Source organism: Rosa chinensis, chromosome 4, assembly GCF_002994745.2.
Source record: "Rosa chinensis cultivar Old Blush chromosome 4, RchiOBHm-V2, whole genome shotgun sequence".
Classification (NCBI taxonomy): domain Eukaryota; kingdom Viridiplantae; phylum Streptophyta; class Magnoliopsida; order Rosales; family Rosaceae; genus Rosa; species Rosa chinensis.
This window is the reverse complement of record NC_037091.1, coordinates 56,124,984-56,151,552: the sequence shown is the minus strand read 5'-3', so window position 1 is coordinate 56,151,552 and position 26,569 is coordinate 56,124,984. Positions and strand designations below refer to the sequence as shown.

At 40.1% G+C, this 26,569-nt stretch overlaps 2 protein-coding genes across 4 annotated transcripts; both read right to left on the bottom strand.

Moving 5' to 3' along the window:
* Nucleotides 1-13,060: 13,060 nt before the first annotated feature.
* On the bottom strand, nt 13,061-16,746 carry LOC112198036. Of its 2 annotated transcripts, XM_040518364.1 has the most exons (10): nt 16,535-16,746; nt 16,343-16,401; nt 15,992-16,246; nt 15,553-15,613; nt 15,205-15,329; nt 14,894-14,956; nt 14,686-14,810; nt 13,824-14,429; nt 13,530-13,694; nt 13,061-13,400 (listed from the first exon to the last, which is right to left on the bottom strand). In XM_040518364.1, the coding sequence occupies exons 1-8, from the start codon at nt 16,599-16,601 to the stop codon at nt 14,282-14,284; spliced, it is 903 nt and encodes a 300-aa protein (XP_040374298.1). In that variant the 5' UTR covers nt 16,602-16,746; the 3' UTR covers nt 13,061-13,400; nt 13,530-13,694; nt 13,824-14,281. The 2 variants fall into 2 exon arrangements, with proteins under 2 accessions (XP_040374298.1, XP_024194819.1); XM_024339051.2 differs by lacking the exon at nt 13,530-13,694.
* Nucleotides 16,747-16,897: 151 nt separating this feature from the next.
* Nucleotides 16,898-25,442, bottom strand: LOC112198035 (myosin-11). Of its 2 annotated transcripts, XM_024339049.2 has the most exons (8): nt 24,993-25,440; nt 24,745-24,897; nt 20,410-24,627; nt 19,067-19,931; nt 18,301-18,953; nt 17,848-17,995; nt 17,662-17,743; nt 16,898-17,326 (listed from the first exon to the last, which is right to left on the bottom strand). In XM_024339049.2, the coding sequence occupies exons 1-8, from the start codon at nt 25,092-25,094 to the stop codon at nt 17,221-17,223; spliced, it is 6,327 nt and encodes a 2,108-aa protein (XP_024194817.1). In that variant the 5' UTR covers nt 25,095-25,440; the 3' UTR covers nt 16,898-17,220. The 2 variants fall into 2 exon arrangements, 1 of the variants encoding a protein (XP_024194817.1); XR_005810009.1 differs by lacking the exons at nt 16,898-17,326; nt 17,662-17,743 and adding an exon at nt 18,096-18,171 and having other exon boundaries at nt 17,855-17,995; nt 24,993-25,442.
* Nucleotides 25,443-26,569: the final 1,127 nt, after the last annotated feature.

Below are 26,569 nucleotides of genomic sequence, written 5' to 3'. Positions count from 1 at the left end.
TTTAACAAGCAATTTAATTCAAATGAGCTCCTAGGTTGAAAATTTGTACAATAATAGTTGAAGCTTCGACATTAAAACTTGTGGTCGCAAACTTTTTTGAAAATTGTTTTCTCAATGTTTTGTTAATATTTTAGAAAGAAAAAGTTTTTTTTTTTTGGTAAATAACCATAATCAACGGTTCACTATCTCAATCAAGGCCTAAATGATGACAAACAAGGCTAATTGTTTCACATGGTGCATATTACTATGTGCTGAATATATATATAAACAATGGCAAATCTCTTTTATGTCATTATCGATGTTTCAAATCGCACGAAATCTCTACATGCCTACTAGTGTGGTCAGACTTTTTTACTACTTATATACAAGCGTACATCTTCCAAGATAAACAACGTGAACAGAAAAGAAATTTGCTAATTTATTTTGGATATATGGGGGCCAAAAGGCCCAAAGAACAAAGACAAAGAAAACAATTAGGAAGTAACAACTACATTCCTAGTTCTAACAGTTTCACAGCATTCACAACTTGACCGTTGGATGTGATCATTACGGGATAAAATGGCTAAGGTAAAAAAATTTCCTTCTTCAGTATTTGCTTAGATGTCGATCCACATTTGTCAACTATATTATATTAATTAAACTAAAATGGCCGTAACCAAAATTTTATTTAAGCAACATAGATTTCTAAAGAACGATTTTAAAAAAAAAAAAAAATTTGTTAAGAAGAGGTCGAGCAAGTAATGCGGTTATAGAATTCTTTCTTTTTAATGATTGAAACAATAAAATTTTATTTCAGTATATTCTTTATTAACGGAAAAAAACAACAAACATAGAGTTTAAGGTGGAAGCAGCCCGAACCTACAGAGGGAAAATGATATTCAAAGTTAAATAAAATGTCCAATGAAAATATTTTTACTTCATATTTTTGTAGTTAATATAGTTTGTTTATTTATGTAATTTGAAGTCTAAGTATCTTAGTTATTAAAAAAAAAAAGATAAACACAAAACACAATTAAGAAAATTGAAAAACTAATTAATGTAGTTTGTTTATATATGTATTTGGAGGTCTTTTTAAAATATTGTAATTTTGAAAAAAAATAATAATAATAAGACGAAGAAAGAAGAAGGTGAAAACGCGAGAAATTAATATAGAATAAAATGAAAACATGAAACAAACACTCTGACGTTGTGGTGGTTCGAACCCGCATCAGAAAGTGCATAATTATGTGCCTCTACCGCTGTACCAATTGTTGTTAGCGAGAAATATTGCTTCCTTTCTATATATAAGTGTTAGCTCTCTGATTATCAGATTCCACCATGCCCAGAAATACCCAGAAAACCCAGAATTCATGTTTGTTTATTGTTCCTCTCTTCTTCGATGTCTTCCTTCAACTTGAAGGTCCATGGGACAAGTTAAAAGCTGCTCCGATCTGAATATCAGTGGGATTGGATTGGGATTCTTGTCATCGTCGCCTTGACCGCCGCCGGCTCCGACTAAGTCTGCGGCCCATGATAGCAATCCTGCCATAATTCACTCTCTCTGTGAATTTGAAGTGTTGGGGTTTTGAAATTGAAACCAGAAACAGAGCAATTCGTCCATTCCCAAAACATATTTGAGATCGCCGGTCGACTGTTCTACTCCCTCTCTCTCTCCTCTCTGTTGGTTTTGGCTTGAAACTTACCATGGTTTTAAACCCTTTTGATAAATTTTACCTTCTTTACCTTTTTTTTTTTTTTTTTTGATTCAATTTCAGCAAAGTTAACATCTGTTAACCCTTTCAAAAAAAAAAAAACATCTGTTAACAAAAACTTTGTATATATGGATGACTCAGATTACATAAATAACCGAGCCTACAAATGAATGGCTGAGATTATCTTTTAATATTAAAATATTAGTCAGTGCAAGTGCACTGACGGTGCATAGAATCCTCCCCCCAAGCTGCCCAAAGAACAAAACTTATCCTCAGTGCTGCGACTGTGATGTCAGCGTGATCCCACCTGTTTGCACAAGGTGTTGCAAGTTCAGCTGAGGATTGACCGATGGGTTCGTTGACCTGTGCAAAATGAATAAATTAATAAACAACGTTTTTATCCGTTGTATATTTGTTCTGAGAATTAACTATTAATGATTGATTAATAAACCCTTCTATCTCTGCAAAATGAATAAATCAGGAATCGTGTATTTATTGTTTTATATTTTTTCTGAGGGTTAAATAAAATGTTATGGTCTAAATACAGTTACAAGAGCCATGCATAATATTATATAGGGGAAATGATTATTTACACAATTTTAGCTTAAAAATTGCCCACTTACTCAAACACTCTAAGAGATTGCCCACTTTTTTTATTTTTTTTTGAGTTAAGGAAACATATATTCATCTGAAACCAGAATAGATCGTTACATACCATTCCGCTGTCATTTAAGGGCAGAGATCTAGGGCTGCCACTTGGTTTGGTAATTACCAAACTGACCGAATACCAACTGATGTTTTAGGTTTGGTAAACCAACTTTTTGGTAACCGACACCAATAAAACCGAAATCGAAAATTATCGAAAAAGTTGGTTTAGTTTTGGTAAATACCAAATCTACCGATTATCTAAATATTAGATTTATATACTACAGTTTTCAATACACATACATGTATATTAAGAAATAAACATAAAAACTTTTATAATAGTATAAACATTACTACATATACTACATTAATAGTATTTGTATTTTAAGTAACCTAGTCAACGATGGTTAAATAACTTAATTTTTGCTGTTGATCAAGTTTGGGAGCTATGTACAAATATTGATGGCTCTAACTCTCGAGAGAGAGAAATATCGTCGTCTCCTCTCTTCGCGAGCGGCGGCGACAAACTTTCTCACTTGCTTCTCTCTTCTTATGGCAGCGGTGATAAATCTCTTCGTCTTCCTCTATCTTCGGTTTGGGGAGGCGATTTAGCTGATGTTGGTGGGATTGGGATTGGAATCGTGATCGTTCAGATCTGGTTTGGTAGTCCTGTTGTTAGTGATGATGGATCTGCTCTTGATCCGTCGATTGATGGTGGTGGTAGCGACCGACGCGGTGGCAAGATTGCTTCTGTTGGAGGTGGTAAGGCTTGGTGGCGGGGCTGTGTGCCTCCGAATGACGAACCTAGGCGAGCTGTTCGTTTCGTTCTCTGCTCCATCTTCTCGTTGTATTCAGACGATGGTGGTGGTGCAGGGGATTGCCTCTGGTTCATGACGGCAGAGTATCTGGTCTTCGATGGTGGAGGTGGTACTTTATCGGGAGGCGGCGATGGTTTCTGGTTGGAATCTGATCCCCTTGGGGTTGTGACCCACGGCGGTGGCAGCGGCAGCTTGCACGGCTGTGATGGAGTGGTTGAGGTGCCCTTAACAATTTCGCCCTACTGGGCCAGCTGGGATGACTGCGACGGCAAAATTGTTGGGGAGGCTAGGGTTTCTCCTAAACTGGCTTGCTGGGCTCTAGGGTTTACCCAACTTGGGCCTTGGAGGTGGTTAATTTTGATAGGGTTTTAGGCCCATTTTGAGAGGATAATGTGGAAGGTAGTCTGCCACCTTTTATTGCTATTTTAATTTAATTTCTTTTTGGGTCGCAAAAATTAGTGCCTTAGTTATTATTTATGCTTGGAGGATGGTTTGTCATCCTCTGCTTCGAGGTTTCTGGTTTTTGTCAGAATAATGGTGCGTAGACTTCCTAAAAGGTGGGTGTACTCGGGATTTTTTGGGATTTTATTATTCTAGAATAGGGTGTCATAAGGTTCTAAGGAACGATTGCTTTCTGTCGACCCCATAGGGGTGTTTCGTTTTTGCACTGCTTGCTGAATCTAATGAAAGGGCTGACCTATTTCTTTCAAAAATGGTTAAATAACCTAGTTTTATTGAAAATTGCTAAAACTTGATGTCATATATACAAAAGAAAGCTATAATTAGTACATGAATACAAAGTTTATGACTATAAAATTCAAAAACCTAGTTTTGTTCATTCTAATTTATATTATAAAGAATTAGTTGTTCTAAAGTTAATACCGAAAACTGAAATACCGAATTTGGTAGATATAATTAACAACTGAAAATTTTGATTGGTAATTGGTAACTCAGTTTTGAAACCGAAAGCTTTGGTTTTGAAGTTGGCAATACCTATTGTCACGCCCCGAATTTTGAATAACAAATTCAAATCCGAAACATGAATAATAACCAATGCAAATAACATCTTGAATTTTTTCTTAACCAACGTCTCACAAACCATAATACAAACCTCGTAGCAAACTATCTCTCGAGTCAATTATTACAATACCAACATAAATAAAAAGTTACGCTCAAAAGAGTCTATTAAAAACACCAAAATAGACCAAGTGCTGGCGTCAACCCCGCTACCCTACTCAGCTCGCTCTCCACCCTGATTATCCTGACCTGCAGGATTATCCACTACACTGTTTGAATAGTGTACCGGGATTGTAACAACACCAAACCCAGTAAGCTTTCTGAAAGCTCGTGTGAGTAAATAAGAAATGAACGATTGATTTTTAAATCACAATTCTTTTAATTCAAGTAAAACAATCCAACAATCTAAACACACACAACAACCCCAACAATTTAATCATCAACCCAACTCACGTGGCACAAAGTACTCACAATGCAATAACCTAGTTACCACCATGACCGTACTCCCACAACAGACTAGAGCTCTATCTGAATCGTTACCTGTCACCTTGGCCTAGGTGCAAGCATCCGATATACTTCGGTTACTACTATAATCGTCGAACTTTGGGCATTTCTGCCCGCAGAACAAAAATACTTCGTTTATCACAATGATAACCGTCGAACTTTGGACATTTCTGCCCTCAGAACAAAACACTCTGGTTATTATAACCATCGAACTTTGGACATTTCAGTCCGCAGAACATGTCACGCCCCTGATTTTACACACATGAAAATCGATATATATAATCTCATAATTATACATGCGTGAACGTTCAGTCATCAATACCAAATACCTGGAATCTTTTTCCCTTTAACTTACACACATATTGATGCCCTGAACCCTCAAAGTTAATATACACTCGCTCCATAGAGTTATATATTAACACAAGATTACGAATTAAATTGTCAACAACAAAATAAAACGTAAAGGCTGCTCAGAGTAACTATACAACGGAAGTCCTTATCAAATGTAAAGTCACAAAGGAGGCTTCCTACTGTAAAGCTGCTAGCTCGCTGCCTCAACCTCGATTATCCTAACCTGCAGGATTAACCCCTACACCGTTTGAATAGTGTACCGGGTTGTCACACAATAAACCCGGTAAGCTTTTGCAAGCCCGTATGAGTAACTCAAACCACATACAACTCAAGCCAATCACGAGAATAACTCACACGTTTAAATCAATAAACAAAGCACGAGATAAACTCACACATTTAAATCAATAAACAAAGCACGAGATAAACTCACACGTTTAAATCAATAAACAAAGCACGAGATAAACTCACACAAATCACGAGATAAACTCACACGTTTAAATCAATAAACAAGCGCGGCAGACAGACTAGAGCTCTAACTGATCGTATTCACTAACCCGGCCAAAGGCCTATTTTCCCACCCACGATCCTCAACTCGTAAGTCTTTGGACCCGCGGTATAAATACCAAAACATTAAAGGAGTCACAGTGGACCCAAAATGTTACACGAATCGAAAATGAAAGATTCCCCGTAATTGACCCCTATCAATTACTCCCGGTAAAAACCCATATTTAAATAAACCACCCGCGAAACTAAAATGTTCCTCAAATACACAAATCTCAACGCTTTTCAAAACAAATCGAAATTAACATTTTCACAATCATTTGTTTTCCAAAAGCCACAACCCAAAACAATAAAAAGCATCATTTCATGCATATTGTTTCAAAATCCAAAAACCACAAAAACACATATATTTCACGTAATTATATATATACGTAGTCATCCGCTCAGGAATGCCTATTAATACCAACTATAGTTTGCAGTTAACTAAATAACTCTCAAAACGATAAATGTAAGCCTGTTCGTGAATGAACTTCGTGAGATTACTCACCTCAGATTCCCGCTGCGTCTTCTATACAGAACCGAACTAGCACTAACACCAACAACTCGTCCAATCCACCTTTAGAAGCACCTAATCACCAATGATCTCAAATCAGTAACGATTCACATTTGATTAAAGTTCGAAACCCCTATTTTGAACTAAAATCCCCAAAGTGGCGCCAATCGAGGCGAAACCACATCCGAGACCTCCCAAAGTCTCCGGAATACGTCCACGATCGATGTGACCAAACCACAAGTCAATCGGACGCTCAAATCCTCACGGATAGAATAAATCAATCGGTATGAAACTGCAAAAATCATAACAATTCCATACGAACTCCAAAATTTGAATATTATATAACAAAACGCTCGTATCAACGAGTAGAACATATATAATACCAAAAACAGTTCCTTAAGTGGCCGGAACACTGCTACAGACGGTGGCGCACCGCCGCCGGCCAAAACTCAATATTTTACAAAACTCCCAACATCAAAGTTCTTCATCTAAGCATGCTTGTGAACTTTCATAACTGGCTCGAAGTCAGAAAACAAGCTTAAGGGATCGAAAACTACCTCACAAGCCGTGAAGAGTAATCCAATCCGAGTTGATCGAAGTTTCACGTGAATCGATCCAAACAACCACCAAGGATCGATCAACGAGGCTGCTCTGAGCTCAACCAAGAAGAATTGAAGCCTCGCCGACGTCGGAACAAGGATTTCCGACCGGGTCCGAAAACGCCAACCTGCACCGCCTTCTACTGCCTCCACCACCGAGAATCGGTGCTAGAGGACACCACAGGGATGACCAGACGGAGGAGACGAACTGATCTGGAAAGTTTCGTCGCCGGAGACTGCCGCAGTTCGCCGGAAAAGTCAGGTCCGATCGTCCGAGTTCGGGTCAGGTCAGTCGAATAATTTCGATTATGAAGGTGCGAACGAGAGAGAAGAGAGAGAAAGGAATGGTTTCCGGAAAAGGAAATTATGAAAATAGTAAGTTTCTCCTTCGGGAAACTTCTATTTATACCAAAATGGAAATTTCTTCCAATGGCCATAACTTTCTCATACGAACTCCGATTCCCGCGTTCCACATATCCACGAACTCGTATCAACGCGCTCTACAACTTTTGTGAAGGAAGTTTTTGGAGAATCCCAACGTATAAAAAGTCAACCTTTGGCAAACCCCCTAAAACCATATTCTTCAATTAATTATTCACCCGAAACACTTCCGCTCCATCTACGAGCCACGAAACCGTCCAATAACCATAATTTAGATTCCGGAAAATCCTCAGAAAATAAATACGAATTTCCGGGGTATCACAGAACAAAATATAAACAGAATCCCACCCGACTCACAATATCACGTCTCCACCCAAATCATACTCACAACAATACCAATTATCATAATATTCATGGCAAATAAATCTTTCATTTAAGTATATAAACGAAATCATAAAAAAACCACATATTTCAATGTCACACCATTCCATATAAAATCACGTAAATAAATAAATAAATATATATATGTAATCATCCACTCAGGAATGACCACTAATACCAACTATAGTTCACACGTAGTAAAACTAAGAAATTCATTTTCTTATATACTTTAAATCTCATTTTCTTAAAACCATTTTCTAACACATAACAATTAATTGTGAAATAAGGAAATTCGGTTCGTAAATGAACCATGTGAGATTTACTCACCTCCAATCCCGCTCCGTCTTCTAAACAGCTTAAAATACGGTTCACAATCGTCCCCAACTCAAATCGTCAATCACCTAACCAAATACGATAATTAACTTAGCGTACAATTCAAAAACGCACTTATATAAAGATCCAACGGTCGGATCTTCACCTGTGACCACATAAAGTCATCGGGACAGTCCTACGATCATCATAACAAACTACAAGTCTAACTGATGGTCCGATCTTCATAGATCACAAATCGAACGATCGAAATCGATCGAAATTGTGAAATTCATAACTTAATCATACCATCTCCAAAATTCACATGCTACATATCGAAATGATTGTATCAACATGTAGAACATAAAAATGAGCAGAAACTTCCCTTGGGACCCCCGGAGGTGGCCGGAAAAGGCTGCCAGAGGTAGGGACAGACCCGCCGCCAATGGTGTCGGGGCCGGGCTTTTCCTCTTCGTTTAATCATTTTGAGCAACTTTCATAACCATCATGAAGTCAGAAAACGAGTGGAAGTGGTCGAAAATTACCAAAACAGTCCGATTTGGCCGAAAAATTTGCAGAAAACGGCGAAGCCTCCGACGAGCGTGAAATCGATCTCCCCATGTCCGGGCCTTCTTGGTGCTTTTTCAGAAAGTTGATGCGAGTCTAATGAGCCAAGAATCTCGAGTTTTGGTGGCCGGTACAAGGAGAAATCAACGTTGAACTCAAAACAGGCTCAAACCGACCCTAGCTTCCCGCCGCCGCTACAGGCCATGGGGAGGCGTAAGGCTGCCACTGGCAGCTGCGCAAGGTCGAGGCGAAGGCGTGGGACGTAGTCTGGCATCGTGAGGTTGCCGGAGGAGGGAGAAATCAATCGGAGAAACCTTGCTCTGTTTTCAGCTCGGGTGCGCGCGAGAGAGAGAGAGAGAGAGATGCACAATACCGACTGCCCAAAATGGAAACCCTAGCTACTTTTGAAAATTCCCAAAATAGCTAGGTATATATACCCAAAATGGAAACTTTTCCAAACGCGATAATTTCTTCGTACGAACCCCGATTCTTACGTTCCGCATATGCACGAACTCGTATCGACGAACTCTGCAACTTTCGTGAAGGAAGTTTTCCCAATTTCCGTACGTATAAAAAGTCGATTTTAGTGACCCCCCTAAATAACGTTTGTTTCGAAAATAAACTCATTCGAAACCAACTTTCTCATACAACGACATACGAATTATGCCCACAATTCATATTTCATCTAATTGAACAAATATCGGATTCCAAAATATTTAACGGAGAATTTCGGGTCTTCACACTTATAATCGATTCGAACCGACCGAGTGACAGCCCTAGCAGAGATAGACAAGAAGCTAGTGATAGTACCCACAAGTGGTATGTACATATAGTCCTACTCATTATACATTCAAATACGCAGAGGTAGCGGAAACCCACCCTCATTTGGTACTACTCCAGAGGCGCTAGAGATACATAGAGTGTATCATAGTGGTTCTTAGCTTCCTAAAAACAAGGAAATTATTGTAAAATAGACGTATCTAAAAAACATAGAAAGGGCTTAGGGCAAAAACCCTAGCCGAAATTAGAGAGCCCACCAGGGCAGCCCAATGGGAAGAGGCCCAAACTCTAGGCCGAGTAGGACATGGTTGACCCAGGCCGAGACCACCCCTCCACCACTCCTGCAGCAGCCTGTGCAGTACCGGCCACGAGTCTCGCCCCAAGACTCGCCTCACCACGATCCGTGCCGTCGAACTCCGCCAGAAGCTAGCACCGCTCCGATTCCCCCAACCAGTGTCGTGCAACGCCAAGACTGGATCAGAGACCCGCAAGCCACACTGTCGCTTAGACCCGAACCTCATAGGCCACACCGTCGCTAGATCCGCCTACGATTGCCTCCGCCACCAGCTCGCAGCCGTTCCTATACAGAAACCACCACAAACACCCAAAAACCATCTGACCTACATCAACACAGCCTGCCTAAACCGCAAGCCGAACAACTGCTCCCCCGAATCAGCCCAGGGCATTTGAAGTGCCCGTCCGGCAGCTAGCCCAAAGACCACGCAGCGAAGCTAGCGCAGTCCATGGCCGCCGCCGGACAGGGAACGGTTTGTTGGTGTTTTCCTCTCCTGCGGCACAAGGGCTAGGGTTTTTAGACCCAATGTAGCCTTGGTAACTCCTGAGGTAGAATAATTTGATATAGAGATAGTAGTCTCAAACTAATTTAAGAGATTGCCCACTTACCCAAACACTCTAAGAGATTATTTCCCTATTACCCAATTAAGTATTTCTTTATTCTTTTTTATTTATTGTTGGGATAATTTTGCCCTCTCCTTTTTTGTCACTTAAAGAGAGAAGTGATAGGAGACCTTGCTGGACTCCGGTGACCAGTGGCCGGCCGCGGACTCTGGTGACCGGTGACTGGAATCCAGCAACAGTTCATTGGAATCCCGAATCCGGCGACCTGACTAATGATCAGATTCCGGCATCTGAATTTATTGCCCCCTAATAATACCCAGTAACCATATTATTTCCCCCTAATAATCATATTATTGCCTCCCAATAATCATATTATTTCCCCCAATAATCATATTATTGCCTCCCAGTAATCATATTATTACCCTCAATAGTCAAATTACTGCTCCCCAATAATAATATTATTGCCCTCCAATAAACATATTATTGGGGCAATAAACATGCACCCATTCTTCCGGCAACTCGACTCCAAGCCCAGTCATGACTTTCCATTTTTTCTTTCCTTCTTCTGCCCACAGTTTACCCAAAAAAAAAAGCTTTGGGCACCAGTCGGAGAAGATCCTTCTCCTCCTTCAAACCTCCTGTCAACATTGGTTCGTTGAAAGAGATCAGATCGCCGGTGCTTCAGAGCTCCGCCTCGCTCAGCCCAGGCGAACGATGACCTGCAGTGCCGTCGCGAGCTCACCGAAGCCTCCATCTTGGAGTGAGCCGCGGTCGGAGACCTCGGGTTCGAACATTGGTTCGTCTTCCTAGATTAGATCGCCGGTGTTTCAGAGCTCCGCCTCGCTCAGCCTAGATGAACGATGACCTGCAGCGCAGTCGCGAGCTCACCGGAGCCTCCTTCGTGGAGTGAGCTGGGGTCAGAGACGTCGGGTTCAAAATCCGTCTCGAGGGTGGGGGTAGAGAGAGAGAGAGAGCGAGAGAGGTGTGTATCGTTACTGTAGGTGTGCATCCGATCTAGAATTCAGCGTCAGATCTGCAGACATAGAGAGAGAGAGAGAGAGAGAGAGAGAGATCGGTGAGGGGGATGAGAGAGAAAATAGATCGAAGAGGGGGGAGAGAGAGAGAGTCTGAGAGGAGAGAGTTAATTAATAGGGGTAATACTGTTGGATTAGGTAAATGGGGTCAAAAAACTCTTAGTGGAGTAAATAAGCAATTTTTAGGCTAAAATTGGGTAAATGGTCACGACCCCTATTATATATACATAATTGGAAGGAAAACCCTAGCGCTCCCAGCGACGCTTCTCGCGCTAACACTAGCGCTGCTTTCTTGTGGTAGAGACAAACATAGCGGCTCCGGCTGACTTCCAAACCCAGGGCATGTCTATTTGGGTCCTTTCCTATCATTCAATCCATCTTATTGGGTACCGTCTCATCTACACCTCTCAAGCTCTACTATTGATGTCTATGGCGGGTTCAAAGTATTGGCAATTTGATTAGCCTGATGATCATCATGGGGTTGTCTGGTGGGATCCAAATCAGGGAGACGACCTGAATCCAAGTCGAGATGGTGGCCAGATTCACTGGCGACTGGCATGATGGTTCCCTACAAGGTTGAGATGGAGGTGACGCCGCTTCTGGTATTTCCTTGCAATGTTGTTCAAGGTCAAAGTCTCAATGGATCAAACTTGGAACAACTTTGGACATTATTGCTTCTGTTTGCAATTGTCACTGAACTAATAAAGGTACCCATGCGATGGCCTGAATCTCAACGGCTCTATTCTCGCCTGGATGATGCTAACTTTGGGTTGGGCACATCGGGTTTTATACGGAATAGAGTGCTTGGGGCAATCGGAGGTGCACTGCAAGTGCTAGAATACAGTAGCGCTAGTGAGGCTGCAACTAAGTTGAGGATGACGGCGGTGATCGGTGGCGCTGCGAGTCTGACTATCAGTGGCCGGCTTTCAAAGGCTTGGGTGCCCATAGTAACTAGGGTGTCCAATGTTATGTCAAAATGAGCTTTTGTTTGGGCCAGGTTAGTTCTTCCATATCAAAAGGGCTTGTCAAATTGTTGGGCTGTTTTCGGACCCACTTCATATTGGGTCAGACCTCTCCTTTGGAGCCTAAACCAAGAAAAGTTGGTGCGGAAGAAGTTCTATGGCTGACCTACATGGCCAAACCTTCTAGCCCTAGAAATCTAGGTTCTTGCGGCGTTGGGCCTATGTGCCATGTCTCAGAATCTCCATAGTTTATAGGCTCACTTTAATAAATGAGCATTTATTCGAATATAGGTGGTTTATCTCTATGTATCACAGTAATTTCTCCTAGTCTCCTACTACAATTTCTTGATCTGTCTAGTTGAAGGCAGCAGAAGGATATGTAATGACCATCTTGGCATGCGTTTTAATGAAATCCACATTTCTTTCAAAAAAAAAAATGTGTATATATATATATATTATGTCAAATTGAGATCAAATAATCCCAATTGATAAATTTCTGTGGTTGGATTCTTTCCCATCTTAATGGGATGTATATATTCAATAAATCAAACAAATATGCTCAATTAGAATTATTACGCTCGGTACAATTTGGTCTAGTGACATTATTCTCCTATTTGTAAGTAAGAGATTGTGAGTTCGACTCACGAAAGACTATCCGTCTATCTGGATTGAAATGTTGAAATGACAGGGGCTATGGATGCCACATTAAGCAAATCCGCTGGGGGGCTGCCCACCGTGCTATAGTTGTAACCTTATCCCCCAGAGGCCAGATCGACCTCTCTCCATAACCAAGAATTCAAACTAATTTCTGTCGGAGCGAGACTTGATGCGCTTTGGATTCGATAAATTTTCATCTTTTGATTCCCTAAATCGATGACAGAGCCTAAAGTTGTCCACCGTACCAACTGAACTTTGACTCTAGCAACTCGAAAAACATCATTCCATACTAGTTTCTAGAATCTATAAGCCTTTAAATTTGTAAATTTCCGATCTTCATATCGGTCCTTCTGAATATGAAGTTTCTTTTGCCCAAGTAGTCTAACTTGTCATCCCACAACAAAATAAGTCCTCAAAAGAGTAACAATACAAGTGAAAATTAAATTGCACTATTTGATGAGAAATTAATCTGCAAATTGCTTGTAGATGTAGAGATTATTTGTTCATAACAAAAACAACATAATGATGATAGTAGTTTATTGTGGTCCATTAGAGGGCACAAGGCATAAACAAAACGAAACCCAAATTTAGCAAACAAGCGGCCAGACTTGACTATTGGAGCTGAGCAGAACAAGCTAGGCACTTTGATAATTGGGGAAGCGTAATTGCAACAGCAGCTAGGATTAATTCAAGGGAATTAAATTTAGCAACACCTCTTGCAGGAACCTTTGGTGAAATCACAGTCGCAGCAATCAGGATGAGTATGATTGTGCGGACAGCCGGGCGGGCAAGCTGATCCATCATTCAAAATCCACATACAAGAACATATAAGTGCAATATTAATTAGCAACTGTATATATATTACAACTAAAGTTAAGAACAGTGGATATATAGATCCATCACAGAGGTAAGAGTACATACGAAGAACAATGCCGTTCTGATCAGCATCTGGGAATAAAGGACGTTTGTTGCGCCTTACAATCAATGGAGTGCTGGTTTTGCAACACTCGTTGCAGGAACCTTTGGTCGTATCACAGTCGCAGCAATTAGGATGAGTATGATTGTGCGGACAGCCGGGCGGGCAAGCTGATCCATCATTCAAAATCCATATAGAAGAACATACAAGTGCAAGATTAATTAGCAACTGTATATATATTACAACTAAAGTTAAGAACAGTGGATATATAGATCCATCAAAGAGGTAAGAGTACATACGAAGAACAATGCCGTTCTGATCAGCAGCTTGCGAAAGCATCCTGTTACCGCTGGCTTCTACTAATTTCATTTGGCCCATGTTAGCCATCAGAACGACAGAGAACAACTGAAACATGATTGCCAATGATGACTTCATCATCTTGTTGATTCTCTTTCAGCTAACTATAAGATACTAGTGCTTAAGGTTAATTTGCACACTGCTTTGCAAGAAAGCATTTTTCTCCTCTATTTATAGCACCTTGAAATTTAATGACAAATTATCACATTTGTAAATTCAATGGGATGAATTACATCTTGATGATATCGAATCAAATCGACACCTTTGAACAGAAAAAGAAATGCCATTAGTGCATTCATATTAAAACTTTAAAAGGGCAGACAAGTTCATTTCATCTTGAATTTTGTACGTGTATCATTTTAATCTTTCCCTATTCTAGCTAACAGCATTTACTTCTAGTTTAATCTGATATCTCTCCTGATGAATCTGAACTGTATTGCCATAAAATCCCTCCCACCAAATTGTTCACTGCATGAGAAACCATTGGCACAACAAGGCTAGAAGATGCAATGGCTGCGTAACCATACACAAACCCAACCAAACTTGCCCTGTAACAACAAATCAAATCATCACTTGGCCAAAATATTGAACCATTGAACCTGTCACATATCTTTCAGCTTTTTCTTTTTGGGGAATAAAATTGCATAACACTAAGAAATTGAGATAGTTTTTTCTTTCCTCTTTTTTTAATTTATTTTTCCTTTCTTTTAGTTGTTATAATGGAAAAAAAAACAAAAAAAAAGATACCAAAAGAAGGTTAAGGTTATTGCAGTTAATTAATGTGTGGCTTGAGAAGATAAGTACCAGACTGCAAAGGAATACTTTCGGCCACTGCCCAGGTGTAGAACACCAAAGACGAGGGCAACCACCACTGCACTACTCAAATTGGATCCAAAAAGAGGCTGCAGCGCACCCCGGAAAAGAAGTTCCTGTCCAGATAATGCACAATGAATTAGTTTAAGTAGCTGAACATGGAAGAGAAAAAAAATGTGGTTAAGTATAATCTGCCCACCTCGCTGACCCCAGGTAAAAATGCAACGATTATGAAATCCAAAGGTTGAAGTGAAGTAAGGACCTAAATTACAGAATTGAATTATGTCAGAGATGCAGAAGCAGACATGGATAATACCCTCATTTTAACTTTAAAGGATTCCGACAGGCGACAGCCAGCAAGTCCAGCTGACTTACTATATGATATCACTTACCAAATAGCTAGGACATTTTTGTTTTTCAAGTATTCTACCTTCAACACAATGTTAAGAAATTTATAGCTAGTAGTTGACTAGAGACAGTTCTGGGTACAGAAAGTGAAATAGTAGATACCTGTTGATTGGCTGCATTGCTAGACTCTGCAAATTCTGGCCATGTCTTCAGTAATATATATCGGGATGATGATATCAAAATAACCAATCCGGCAATCAACTGAAGATGCCACACCTCAAAATCAACTGTACAGAAGGGAGGCAAAAAGTTGTACTCTTTATACTAATGATCACTGCAGCAAATTCCATTAGTTATTTGCATTTTTTTTTTTTTAAATCTATTTCAGAATAGCTTTCTCATTGGCTGTCTCTCTGCCAGAGATGCAGGGCTCCTCATAAAGATGAACGAAAATAGAGTTTGAATGATTTGACATTTTTGCACAGAGAAGAGTTTGTGAAGAGTGCGTACATGATACTTCCAATGAGCAGTCAAGGACTGGTAATCCTTCAACCGATGCAACATGAGATGCCTGCAAGTAAACATATAGGAACAAAATGTAAAATGCAGAATAATTAACAAGTTAAGCAAACCTCTATTAGCAAGAGACAAGAATCTTGTCCTAACTAAGATATTTGGACTTTTAATTCATAGTTCAATTTCTTATGACAAATCTGTGGTGTGGTCATGAATAGTTGCTAGTCAGCGAAAAACTGCCGAGCCTTACCATAAATAGTAGGACAGTTTGTCTCATAGCAAGAAGATGAAGCTTTCAATGAGATCAATCATACATCAACATTACAAACTATAAAAGAAGGCAAGCTTAGGATTCCATAACAACATCGATTCAGAAATGCAAAACCGGTATATAATCTACTGATCATACATCATTCCTAGAAGAAACTCCTACCTGTCGAATTAGTATACCCAAAGCAGCTATCAACCCGGAAGTAACAGTGCAAGCCTGAAGCACAGCACCTCTGGAAGGGATATTAACCCCTTTCTCTGCAGCTGAATCATCAGAAAGCTCCACCTTGTTGTCATTTTGAACATTTTCAGAACTAGCAGTAGTTTTATCGGCTACCCTTTCGCTTGCTAGTCTCTCCCTTCTCAACTTCTTCAGCGAATTCCGGCTTGCAAAAGCTCTTGGGCTAAATGCAACTCCCTGCTAATACAGAAACTCATATTTCCATTGAAATGATACATGAAAAATCAAGTACTTAAGATTATAGGCCAAACAGTGCAACTATGAAAGTCTCACACTGCATGATTTGGCTGGCAAACACTTTTGCACATCATAGAGGCCAATACACTTCCCACCTGATCACATATTTCAGGGTTTTTGTTCAATCAAAGCAGGAAGCAATACCATAACAGTTGGTCAGTATCTTAAACAACCTGGAGAAGCCCAGAAAAATAAAGATAAAACTCAAGAGGTGTGATGAAGCCTTACAAGTGAAGATAGAGTTCCCCCAATTCAATGAGGTTGTAGATGCATTGTTTACTGTAAGCCAACCCATTTGTTTAATGGATGCTCTTTGATGCCTGCTGAAACCCAGTTAGTCCATTTTCCAGAAAAATTAGATGATGATAGATCACTCATCTGTCAAAAGTCAAAACCGATGCAGGGTTCTAGTTGAACGGGTAGTTTCGGGATTTATGATATTAGCAGAAATGTGAGGCCATTAACGTTTTTCATTTTTAGAGGTTTTTGTTTGAGGCTAAGCTCTTCATATTTTTAATTTTTTAAGGTCTTATTACAACAAAAATATGTAAAATCCATTCACATTAAAACGGAAAATCTAAAGAAAAAATGTCGAAACTTGAGAGAGCTATCACTTTACTTCACTAACTAGTAACTACAAACACTGTCTGTTACTCTGTCGCCTACTGAACTAAGATTGAATCTGACGAACAAGTAACAAATGTGTAACATTTTCCACGGGCATAGAGCCTTTTGATTTGATTCTCTGCAACCTAAAAATGTGATCGGAGAGAAGTAATTTGGGGATGGGGCATAATGCAAAGTGGCAAAAAAGAATGGGAGAAAAAAAAATTACAAAATGTCATCTATCTATGATACAATTTTGCTTGCAGACCCAAATGAGAAGTCGAGGGTGTAATCTATCAAAGGCTTCTTTACAGAATGATGACTCCTAGCAGCCACAGATGCAAGACAAGCCAGTAGGCAATGACGCCTAGCCTAGCCCTTGGGCGACTCATCAAACTTCGACCACCAGATACCCTGCACATAGATATCATAATCAACTTAGGGTTCTGTAGGTATATCCAAATACGCACCCTAATTCAACTTTATATTGTAAAATAAGACCATGACCAAATTGACTACCCATAGCCAGGCCAATCAAACTCGATTCCATTAGAAGGGTGGTGGCCAACATTGATCAAAGACAACCAAATACCAAACTCTTAGATGCTAGGTACCTCCTATGGACTTTTCCTCTAATATGTTTCGGAAAGAAATATCATTAATTTTCTAAGGACAAGAAAAAGATGTCTAGCATGGTCTGATATTTTCCACCACACCCTCTTCTTTATAGAACAGGTTTAGGACTATACCAAATTCCATCAATTCGATCTGCAATCAACTTTCCTTGTCTTGGAATGATACCAGATGCATTGAGAGACTTGAATACATGGCCTGGATAATAGGACGAAAACAAAAAAAACAAGAAGGAAAGAGATAAGTTAGCAGACTTTAAAGCTACTAGAAATTAGAAATGGCAGACATCCTAGAGTTCAAACCTTTGTCCTCGTCAGTTTCTTCAGTGCTGATTAAACGAGTAGATTTGGGATCGATATCAATTGCAAGATGGTCAGTGGAACCCTTTCGCATCATGCGCACATGAGCTGCTGATGGAACAGGGGATATCGTTTTGCTTCCAAGTGATCCCTAAATAATAATTGAAATATAAGAAACACTTCAGTCCTAACAGATCTCCATACAAAGAATCCCTCCCAACATTACAAAGATGTTGAAACAAAGCGACTACCACAGTTCATCTCTAAAGCACATTGGTCAGCATCCAACTAATAGTAAGCACCTTAATGAGCCAAAACCGCAATCGCCTATGGAAGTTTAAGTGTGTATAATATTACCATAAAACATCTCAACTTAACGGGAAAAACTTGTATCAAATATCACTAGTAAAACAGAATCAATAAAACTATGCAGAAAGAAGGAAACTAACTACTTACCACATCTTCAATTTCAGATATCTCTGAACCAGTAGGCAAGGAAGGTGCTTCAAAGATGCTCCTTTCCTGGACAATCTCTGGCTGAGCAACCCTTCCTTGAGCTGAAACTTCAAGTAAATTAACCTTGGTTGATAATTCATCCACAACCTTTTGGCTCTCGGCCAACTTAGTGCCAAGTTCCTGAGCTTTTGATTTTGAATTTTTAGATTCAAGTAGCAAAGCCATAACCTGCTTCTCTAACACCGACACAAGTCCCTTCACACCAGCAGACTTCTCGTCTCCAACTAAATCATCACCTCCCGACATATCTATAATTTTTTGCAAAGCATATATCAGCACAGACAGTTCATTTTTCATCTTCTCAGTATCTTGTCCATCTCTGACATGGTTTTCCACCTCCTCCTTTAGATGCTCTATTTCAAGCAACTGCGTTCGGAGTGTTGACTGAAGCTCTTCTTTTTCGCAAGACAGTGAGTTTATCTGATGCTGAAAGTTACTAATATTATCGATAACGCAAAAGAGCTTCTTCACATGAGTTGAATTATGGGATTCTAAGTCTCCTACTTCTGACTCTGGTTTAGGGATTTCAATCCCTTTGATTTTGTCAAAGAGGATTTTGACTTCTGATGCTGATAGGAGGGAGTCTTCATTCTCTGAAAGGCAAAATGTGAGCGAATAAAATATTAGACATCATTAGAACAGCCTAGGTAGATATGTCCAGAAATATCAGGAAAAGAAAAGAAAAGAAGAGGAAAGAGGTATTTACCTTGTTCTTTCATTGACAAAGTATTGTGTAGTGATGAAAGTTCTGCCTCCCTTTCCTTCAATCTATCCTCTTTTGCTTGATAATCCTCTAGTTTAAGCGTCAGATTAGTGCAAGAACTTTCTAACGCATATATATCCGCCTCCAACTTGGAAATCCTATTTTGTCTTAGATCCCTTTCTTCAATGGCTTTTTCAGAAGTAGTTCTAGCTTCTTTCAGTTTCTTCTGCAAATCTTCAATTGTAGACGCGGCCACTTTACTTGTGATCTCAAACTGTCTGACCAAAGCTTGAACATTTCTGCAAGCAACTGGCAACATTCCTGCTGTTTTACCATAGTTGCTGCCATCAATACCTTGCTCATGTGTTTCCGTGGTCTCTCCATCAGTTGCTCCTGCTTCTTGGGGCAAATTATGTCTCAATTCCTCAAGTTCAGGAACAGAGCGGAGTTCAAGTAACTTGTTCTTAGCTTCAAATTGCAGTTCTCTGGTTGCATCAGTACAAGCAGAGACAAGAGACTTGAGATCATTTTCTAAAATGGCTATGGTATTCTCCTGTTCATGTTTATATATTTCCAAATTATTTGCTTTTTGTTTAAAAGACTGCATGTGCTCGAACATAATTGCTACTTCATCACTTCGTGCCTGTAAATTTCTTAACAGAGTTTCAATAAACTCATCTATAAAAGAAGAGAAGCGTTCAAAATTTTGTGACAGAACCATGTCGCGTAACTGCAACCTTTCCACAGTCGTCTTCAAATATGAAGATATATCATTACCATCTGCACCATTGACCTCAGCATTGTCCTTTTCAACACTGACAATATTGACAAGACCATCTGAAAAAGATTTGGTCACATATGAATCTTCCTGAAATAAGTAATGAAAGGAGCTAATTAGACCTGAGCAGTACGAAAGATTGAAAGAATAAACAAAACAGTAAAAATCTTGTGTTATATTATACCATAGACATTTAGAGAGGGTATGTGAATGCAAAGACAAACATAGGAGGAGAGAGATACCTACAACCTATAAGTTCTCACAGATACTAAGGGTAATCATCACAAAGATTTTCAGTCGTCAGGAACCATTTTATGGAAACATTTGAAGGAATTGGACTTTATCAGAGCTAATAAAAAACTAATATGCAATCTGAGGACCGTGTTCGATGTAAAGTATTAACCTTGGGATATACTAGCAAACATATCCTTCCTGGGAAGAAGTATGTGATTGGTAAACATAATGATTGAAACAAGTAAGCTCCAAAAGCAGACAAATGTTGATCCCCTGGCATAGCAAGCAAAAAAGTAAGAGCAAGTCAGCAGTATTGAAGAAACCTTGTGCATACCTCCAGTACTTGCTGACCTTGCAGCTCAGCTAAACCCCCTGAAACACACTGGTCTCTTATATTTTTAAGAATGAGATCCATATCTTTCAGGCTCTCAAACTTGTTCGCAAAACATCTTTTCATTGTGGACAACATAGTCTCGTCCTTCATTAGCACTTGAAGATTATCAAGGTGATCAGTGAGCTCTAAGGACCTGTTTTCTGTGTTGCCATTAGTTCCAGGCAACTCTTCGATGGATGCATTTAACTTGGAACTGAGTTTTAATATCTCCTCTTCAGCATTTTTCTTTCCAGTTTCAAGTTCAGATATATCATTCCCTGCTTTCAACAGTGCATCTTCCAGTTTATTTATGGTTGCACTGGCATCTGCAAGCTTGTTATCCTGCAACCTAGCTTCCTCTTGCAGTTTCTTTAGCTCAGCCTCTAAATTGGATCTACCAATTTGAGCACCATTGTTTTGTTCAGTAAGTAAAGAAACGTTGGCCTGTACCTGAGAAAGTGCAACTTCAAGTGACTCTATGGTCTTGTAGGCATCTGTTAGTTTGCTGGTCTGTATATCAACTTCCTCTTTGACCTTTCCTAGCTCTGTATCTGCAGTGGCTCTACTGACTAAAGCCCCCTCCTTTTCACTGACAAGAACAGATATATTATTTTCTGCAAGTGATAATGCCTCTTCCAGCGACTTTTTAGCTGCAGAAACCTCGCTAAACTTGCTAGCCTGGGAAACAGCTTCTTCTGATGCTCTCTGTAACTCTTTTTCAACACTGGTCTTACTGACTTCCATTTCCCTCTTTTCTTCAGCAAGTTGTGACAAACTATTCTCCGCCACTGATAATTCATTTTCCAGTGAATTTATTGTTGAATGGGCTTCTTCCAACTTAAACACAAGATTACTTGTTTCCTCTTGTACTTTTCCCAACTCTTGCTTTGCTTTTGCCTCAGCATCATGACATTCACTCAGGTATCCTGCAAGCCAGTTCACCTTCCCCAAAGGTTCTTCAAAAGAATCAACAGGAAGCACAATTGCATCAATCGCTTTAGTTACTCTCTGTAACATGTTATTGCTCTCCAGTAAGAACTGTTCGAGTTGATCCCTTTGTTCCTTCATAGCAACAAGATCAGCTGCTAACTTTGGAATGCAGTCTGTATCAGCAGACAAGCTATTTATCTTGTCCCTGCATTCAGACAGTGTGGATTGTTCCTGCTGTAACTCAAGCCTTAGCTTCTCAATCTCCGAGTTCTTTTCTTCCACACGAAGTTTCAAGTTTTCCCGCTCTTGAACCATTCCCTTACCTTTCTTGACTGCCATGGATAACTTCTCCCTTATCATAGCATTCTTCTCTTCTGACCGTTCAATATCTCTCTGTAAGGATCCTTTTTCCTCCTTCAATGCCTCAACTTGTTGAGACACAATTTGTAATTCCTCCAACAGTTTATTCACCTCTGATTTCACCACCATCTCCTCTTCTAGAATATTCTGACAGAGCATCAACTCCTGATCTCTTACGTACAAGTGGCTTTGAATTGTTTCAAATAGCTCCACATCGAAACTTGGAGAATCAAGTGAGGCACTGCTCTGTTCTTTTATCTTCTGAACGCATCTATCAATGAGCGTGGCAGTGTCTGAGGAAAGCTGAGAGACATCTTCATTGTCAATCACAATTCCAGAGACATCAAGTAACATTTTGACCATCTCAGCCTTCTCTGAAGACGCTTGACGCTCTTTCTCAACAATCTCTTTGTACTTCAATGTTAGACTCTCCAACTCTACTTGGAGATATTCCTTTGCCTGCATTTCAGCTGAAAGAGAAGCAGTTAACTGTTCAAATGAAGCACTGCTCTGTTCAAATGAAGCATTTCCCCGCTCTTGAACCATTTCCTTACCTTCCTTGACTGCCACGGATAACTTCTCCCTTATCATAGCATTCTCCTGTTCTGACCGTTCAATATCTCTCTGTAGGGACCCTTTTTCCTCCTTCAATGCCTCAACTTGTTGAGACACAATTCGTAATTCCTCCGACAGTTTATTCACCTCTGATTTCATCACCATCTCCTCTTCTAGAATATTCCGACAGAGCATCAACTCCTGATCTCTTACGTACAAGTGGCTTTGAATTGTTTCAAATAGCTCCACATCGAAACTTGGAGAATCAAGTGAGGCACTGCTCTGTTCTTTTATCTTCTGAACGCATCTATCAATGAGCGTGGCAGTGTCTGAGGAAAGCTGAGAGACATCTTCATTGTCAATCACAATTCCAGAGACATCAAGTAACATTTTGACCATCTCAGCCTTCTCTGAAGACACTTGACGCTCTTTCTCAACAATCTCTTTGTACTTCGATGTTAGACTCTCCAACTCTACTTGGAGAAATTCCTTTGCTTGCATTTCAGCTGAAAGCGAAGCAGTTGACTGTTCAAATGAAGCACTGCTCTGTTCTTTTATCTTCCCAATACATGTGTCAATAAACGTGCCAATGTCTGAGGAAAGCTGAGAGACATCCTCATTGTCAATCACAATTCCAGAGACATCAAGTAACATTTTGACCATCTCAGCATTCTCAGAAGATACTTGACGCTCCTTTTCAACTATCTCTTTGTACTTTGATGTAAGACTGTCTAACTCCACTTGGAGAACTTCCTTTGCCTGCATTTCAGCCGAAAGTGAAGCAGAGCTCTGTTCTTTTATCTTCTCAATACATGTGTCAATGAGTGTGGCAATGTCTGAGGAAAGTTGAGAGACATCCTCATTGTCCATTACAACTCCAGACACATCAAGTAACCTTCTGACCATCTGAGCTTTCTCTAAAGACACTTGATGCTCTTTCTTGATAATCTCATTGTATTCCGATGTTATGTTGTCCAACTCTGCTTGGAGATGTTCTTTTGCCCGCAATTCAGCTGAAAGTGATTCAGTTAACTGGTCAATATTTTTATGTGCCACTTCCTTAGTTGCAGTAATTTCATTACGTAGCAAAAGCACTTCCTCATTCGCCTGAGAATATGATTCGCGAAGCCAACTTACTTGAGATTCCAAACTAGAAGATGAAATAACTTCTGGTAGACCAATAGCATACATAGCATCTTTCAAGGTTTGGAATTCCATAGAAATTTCCTTGAGTTTAACACTTTCATCCACAAGCCATCGAAGTCTCTCTACAATATCCGTAGATTGAAGCTCTTCAGGTACACCAGTCTGAGACAACATTTCTTCAAGTTTCTGAAGAATTACATTATTTTGGGAAAGTGTTTCTTGCAGTGATGCAACTGAGTTTTCACTCCTAATCAATTCCTCCTTGCTTAATTCAGCAGCTTCAAGAGCACTTGACTTCTCCTGCAATTCAGTCCGACACTTCTCAAGCTCACTCAGTTTTTCAGCAATGGACTGCTTCAATGAGTCTCTTTGCTGTACCAATCCCTTGCCTTTCTGCACAGCGATAGTAAGCTTCTCTCTAGTATTAGCACACCTATTCTTCTCCTGCTCCAGCTCCATTTTTGTTTGTCCAAGTTCTGCATTCAGCCTTTCAGCTATCGCTCTCTGATTGTCCAGTTCTTCAACCAATTTCCTATTTGAATCTTCTAGAAGACTCAGTCTTTCAACAAATTCTGCTTCCTTTCTTCTGAGCTCAAGTAACTCATTACGAGCAGCAGCAAAAATGCCCCCCACCTCCTGCGAACTATGATCAAACCCGGTCTCAGGCAAACACTGTCTGAAATGTTCAATTTCAGAAAGCATCCGGGTGAAATTCCCAACTACCATAGATGTGCCATTCTCAACATGTACTAGTTTTCCACCAATAGAATCATCCAGCAGTTCTTGTTGACCAACTACACCGCTAAGGGAAGCCAACATCCTATTTGCCAGAGCTTCAAAATATGCATCCTTCTCATGGTGACTCTCATATAAAACTTTCACATTGGCATTGAGACCCTCGATTTCTTGATCCTTCATATACACAATTCCATCGAGCTCTCTCACCCTGGCCTCAATCTGAGACTGTTCCTCCAACGCCTTGTTAACAAACCCAGAACACTCCTTTATCAAGTCAATCCACGGTGTACCCTTGTCCACCACTGCAGTCTTTTCTCCATTATCTCCACTTTCAGCCTCATTATTACAAAAATCACCGCCATTTTCACCCACCAATGGCTGTTGATCAGTGAGACCCCTAAGCTGAATTCGAAGAGTACCAACTTCTCTAACAAAAGACTCTCTCTCTTCCTGCAAGCACCCCAATACATATAACAACCACATTCAACCCCAAAAACACTACTCGAAACCACAAAAAATTACTCGAAAAACATCAAATTTTTTTATTAATTGAACAAAGTTACGTACCTTAAATTTGCGAGCAAAGTCATCTTTCTCTGCAATACTAGTATCCAGCTGAAGTCGTAAACGTTCGACCTCATCCACCAAGATATCGTCGGGGCAATCTTCGAACATGTCCTCCTTCCCTGACCCCGCGTCCTCCAACACTTTCCCCAATTCCTGTAACCAAAAATCCAAAACCACATCTTCAGATCAAAATTGCAACCAACTCAGCCACAGCGATCAAAAATTGAAACCGCGAGAATCGCCTTTACCTCGGTTTTGTTCGCCGGTGAAACGACGTCGTTCCAAATCGCATTCGAATCTGCAGCTGCAGCACCGTCCGGAAGCTGGCCGGAATCGCTCTTCTCAGACATCGCAGCGGCTGCTCATAACCCTCGCAATTGCTAATTGAGACGGAATCGGCGGGAATTAACAGACTTTGACCTGTGGTACAGGACGAAAGGTACAGGCTTTGTGAACGCGTGAGAATGAATCAGAAGAAGAAGAAGGAGTTGCTCCGGTGCGGTGTCTGAGAAAGAAGGAAGGAGCACCGTGAGTGTTTATGCTGCTTTGGGCTTCAGATCTCCGTGTCGATTACAATTGTCCTTGTTATCACGTTACTGTCTTTGCTGCATTCAGTATCGACATGCCTAAACGTTCTATATTTTTGGTCTCTATCTGAAAAATTCAAGTTTTGTATCTCTTACTTTTCATACCAAAACTTTCTAATCAGTTAATAAATTGGGATGCGGACCGATCCATCTAAATTTGAATTCATTTAAATCTGATAATTCAGCCAATTATTGATGACCAAATCTAAATCTATATTATGATAAATAAATAAAATTTAAATCTGTATCGTTTGCTCGTTCGTTAATTTGATCTGTACATTATGTTTAAATTTTAGGGGAAATGATCATTTACCTAATTTTAGAGTTAATTAACTTCACTTGCCCAAACACTCTAAAAGATTGCACACTTACCCAAACACTCTAAGAGATTATTTCCCTAATACTCAATTAATTCTTTTTTTTAATTTATTTTTGGGACTTTTTTGCCCTCTTCTTCTTTCTCACTTAGAGGGACAAGTCATCGGAGACCTTGCCGGACTCTGGTGACCAGTGGCCAGCCGCCGACTTCAGTGATCGAAATCCGGCGACCGGTGATCGAAATCCAGCGACCGTTCATCGAAATCCTGAATCCGGCGACCGGACTAATGACCGGATTCCTGCGTCTGAATTTATTGCCCCCTAATAATACCCAGTAACAATATTATTGCCCCCCAATAACCATATTATTGCCCCTCAATAATCACATTATTGTCTCCCAGTAATCATATCATTACCTCCTAATAACCATATTATTGCCCCCCAATAATCATATTTTTGCCCTCAAGTGAATTGCATAAACACCCAAAACCAAAATGAACAACACACTACAGACACAATTGTTCAATTGTACAGGTTCATTTTTTTCCTTCCCCATTCTCGGAACTCAAAGTATACAAAAAAAAAAGTGATCTGGTCACCCACCGGAGTTAATTAACCCATAAGCGCCGACCTTCACTTCTTGATCTCCAGAAGCGATTCCTCCAGCAGTGACCACTTACCCAATTTCAGCTTAAAATTGTTCATTTACTCCACTAAGAGTCTTTTAACCCCATTTACCCAGTCTAACATCAACTGACAATTTTACCCCTATTAATTAAATTGAAACTGCTCGATCTCTCCTCTCAGACTCTCTCTCTCTCTCTCAACTGAAACTGATCGATCTCCACCGGCGAAGAGCTGGAGCATCCACACTCGACCCGAGATAATCGCCAAGTACTAGATCCTCGAGCGGGTCAAAT

Coding starts and splice junctions, on each gene's coding strand:
- LOC112198036 (XM_040518364.1), bottom strand. CDS start 16,601: ATGGGTTGGCTTACAGTAAACAATGCATCTACAACCTCATTGAATTGG. Junction 14,957..15,204: donor GCAATGCAGCCAATCAACAG/GTATCTACTATT, acceptor TCTGTAATTTAG/GTCCTTACTTCACTTCAACC. Junction 14,430..14,685: donor AAGTATTCCTTTGCAGTCTG/GTACTTATCTTC, acceptor TTGTTGTTACAG/GGCAAGTTTGGTTGGGTTTG.
- LOC112198035 (XM_024339049.2), bottom strand. CDS start 25,094: ATGTCTGAGAAGAGCGATTCCGGCCAGCTTCCGGACGGTGCTGCAGCT. Junction 19,932..20,409: donor AAGGTCAGCAAGTACTGGAG/GTATGCACAAGG, acceptor TACTTATTTCAG/GAAGATTCATATGTGACCAA. Junction 17,327..17,661: donor GATCGAATTGATGGAATTTG/GTATAGTCCTAA, acceptor ATCTATGTGCAG/GGTATCTGGTGGTCGAAGTT.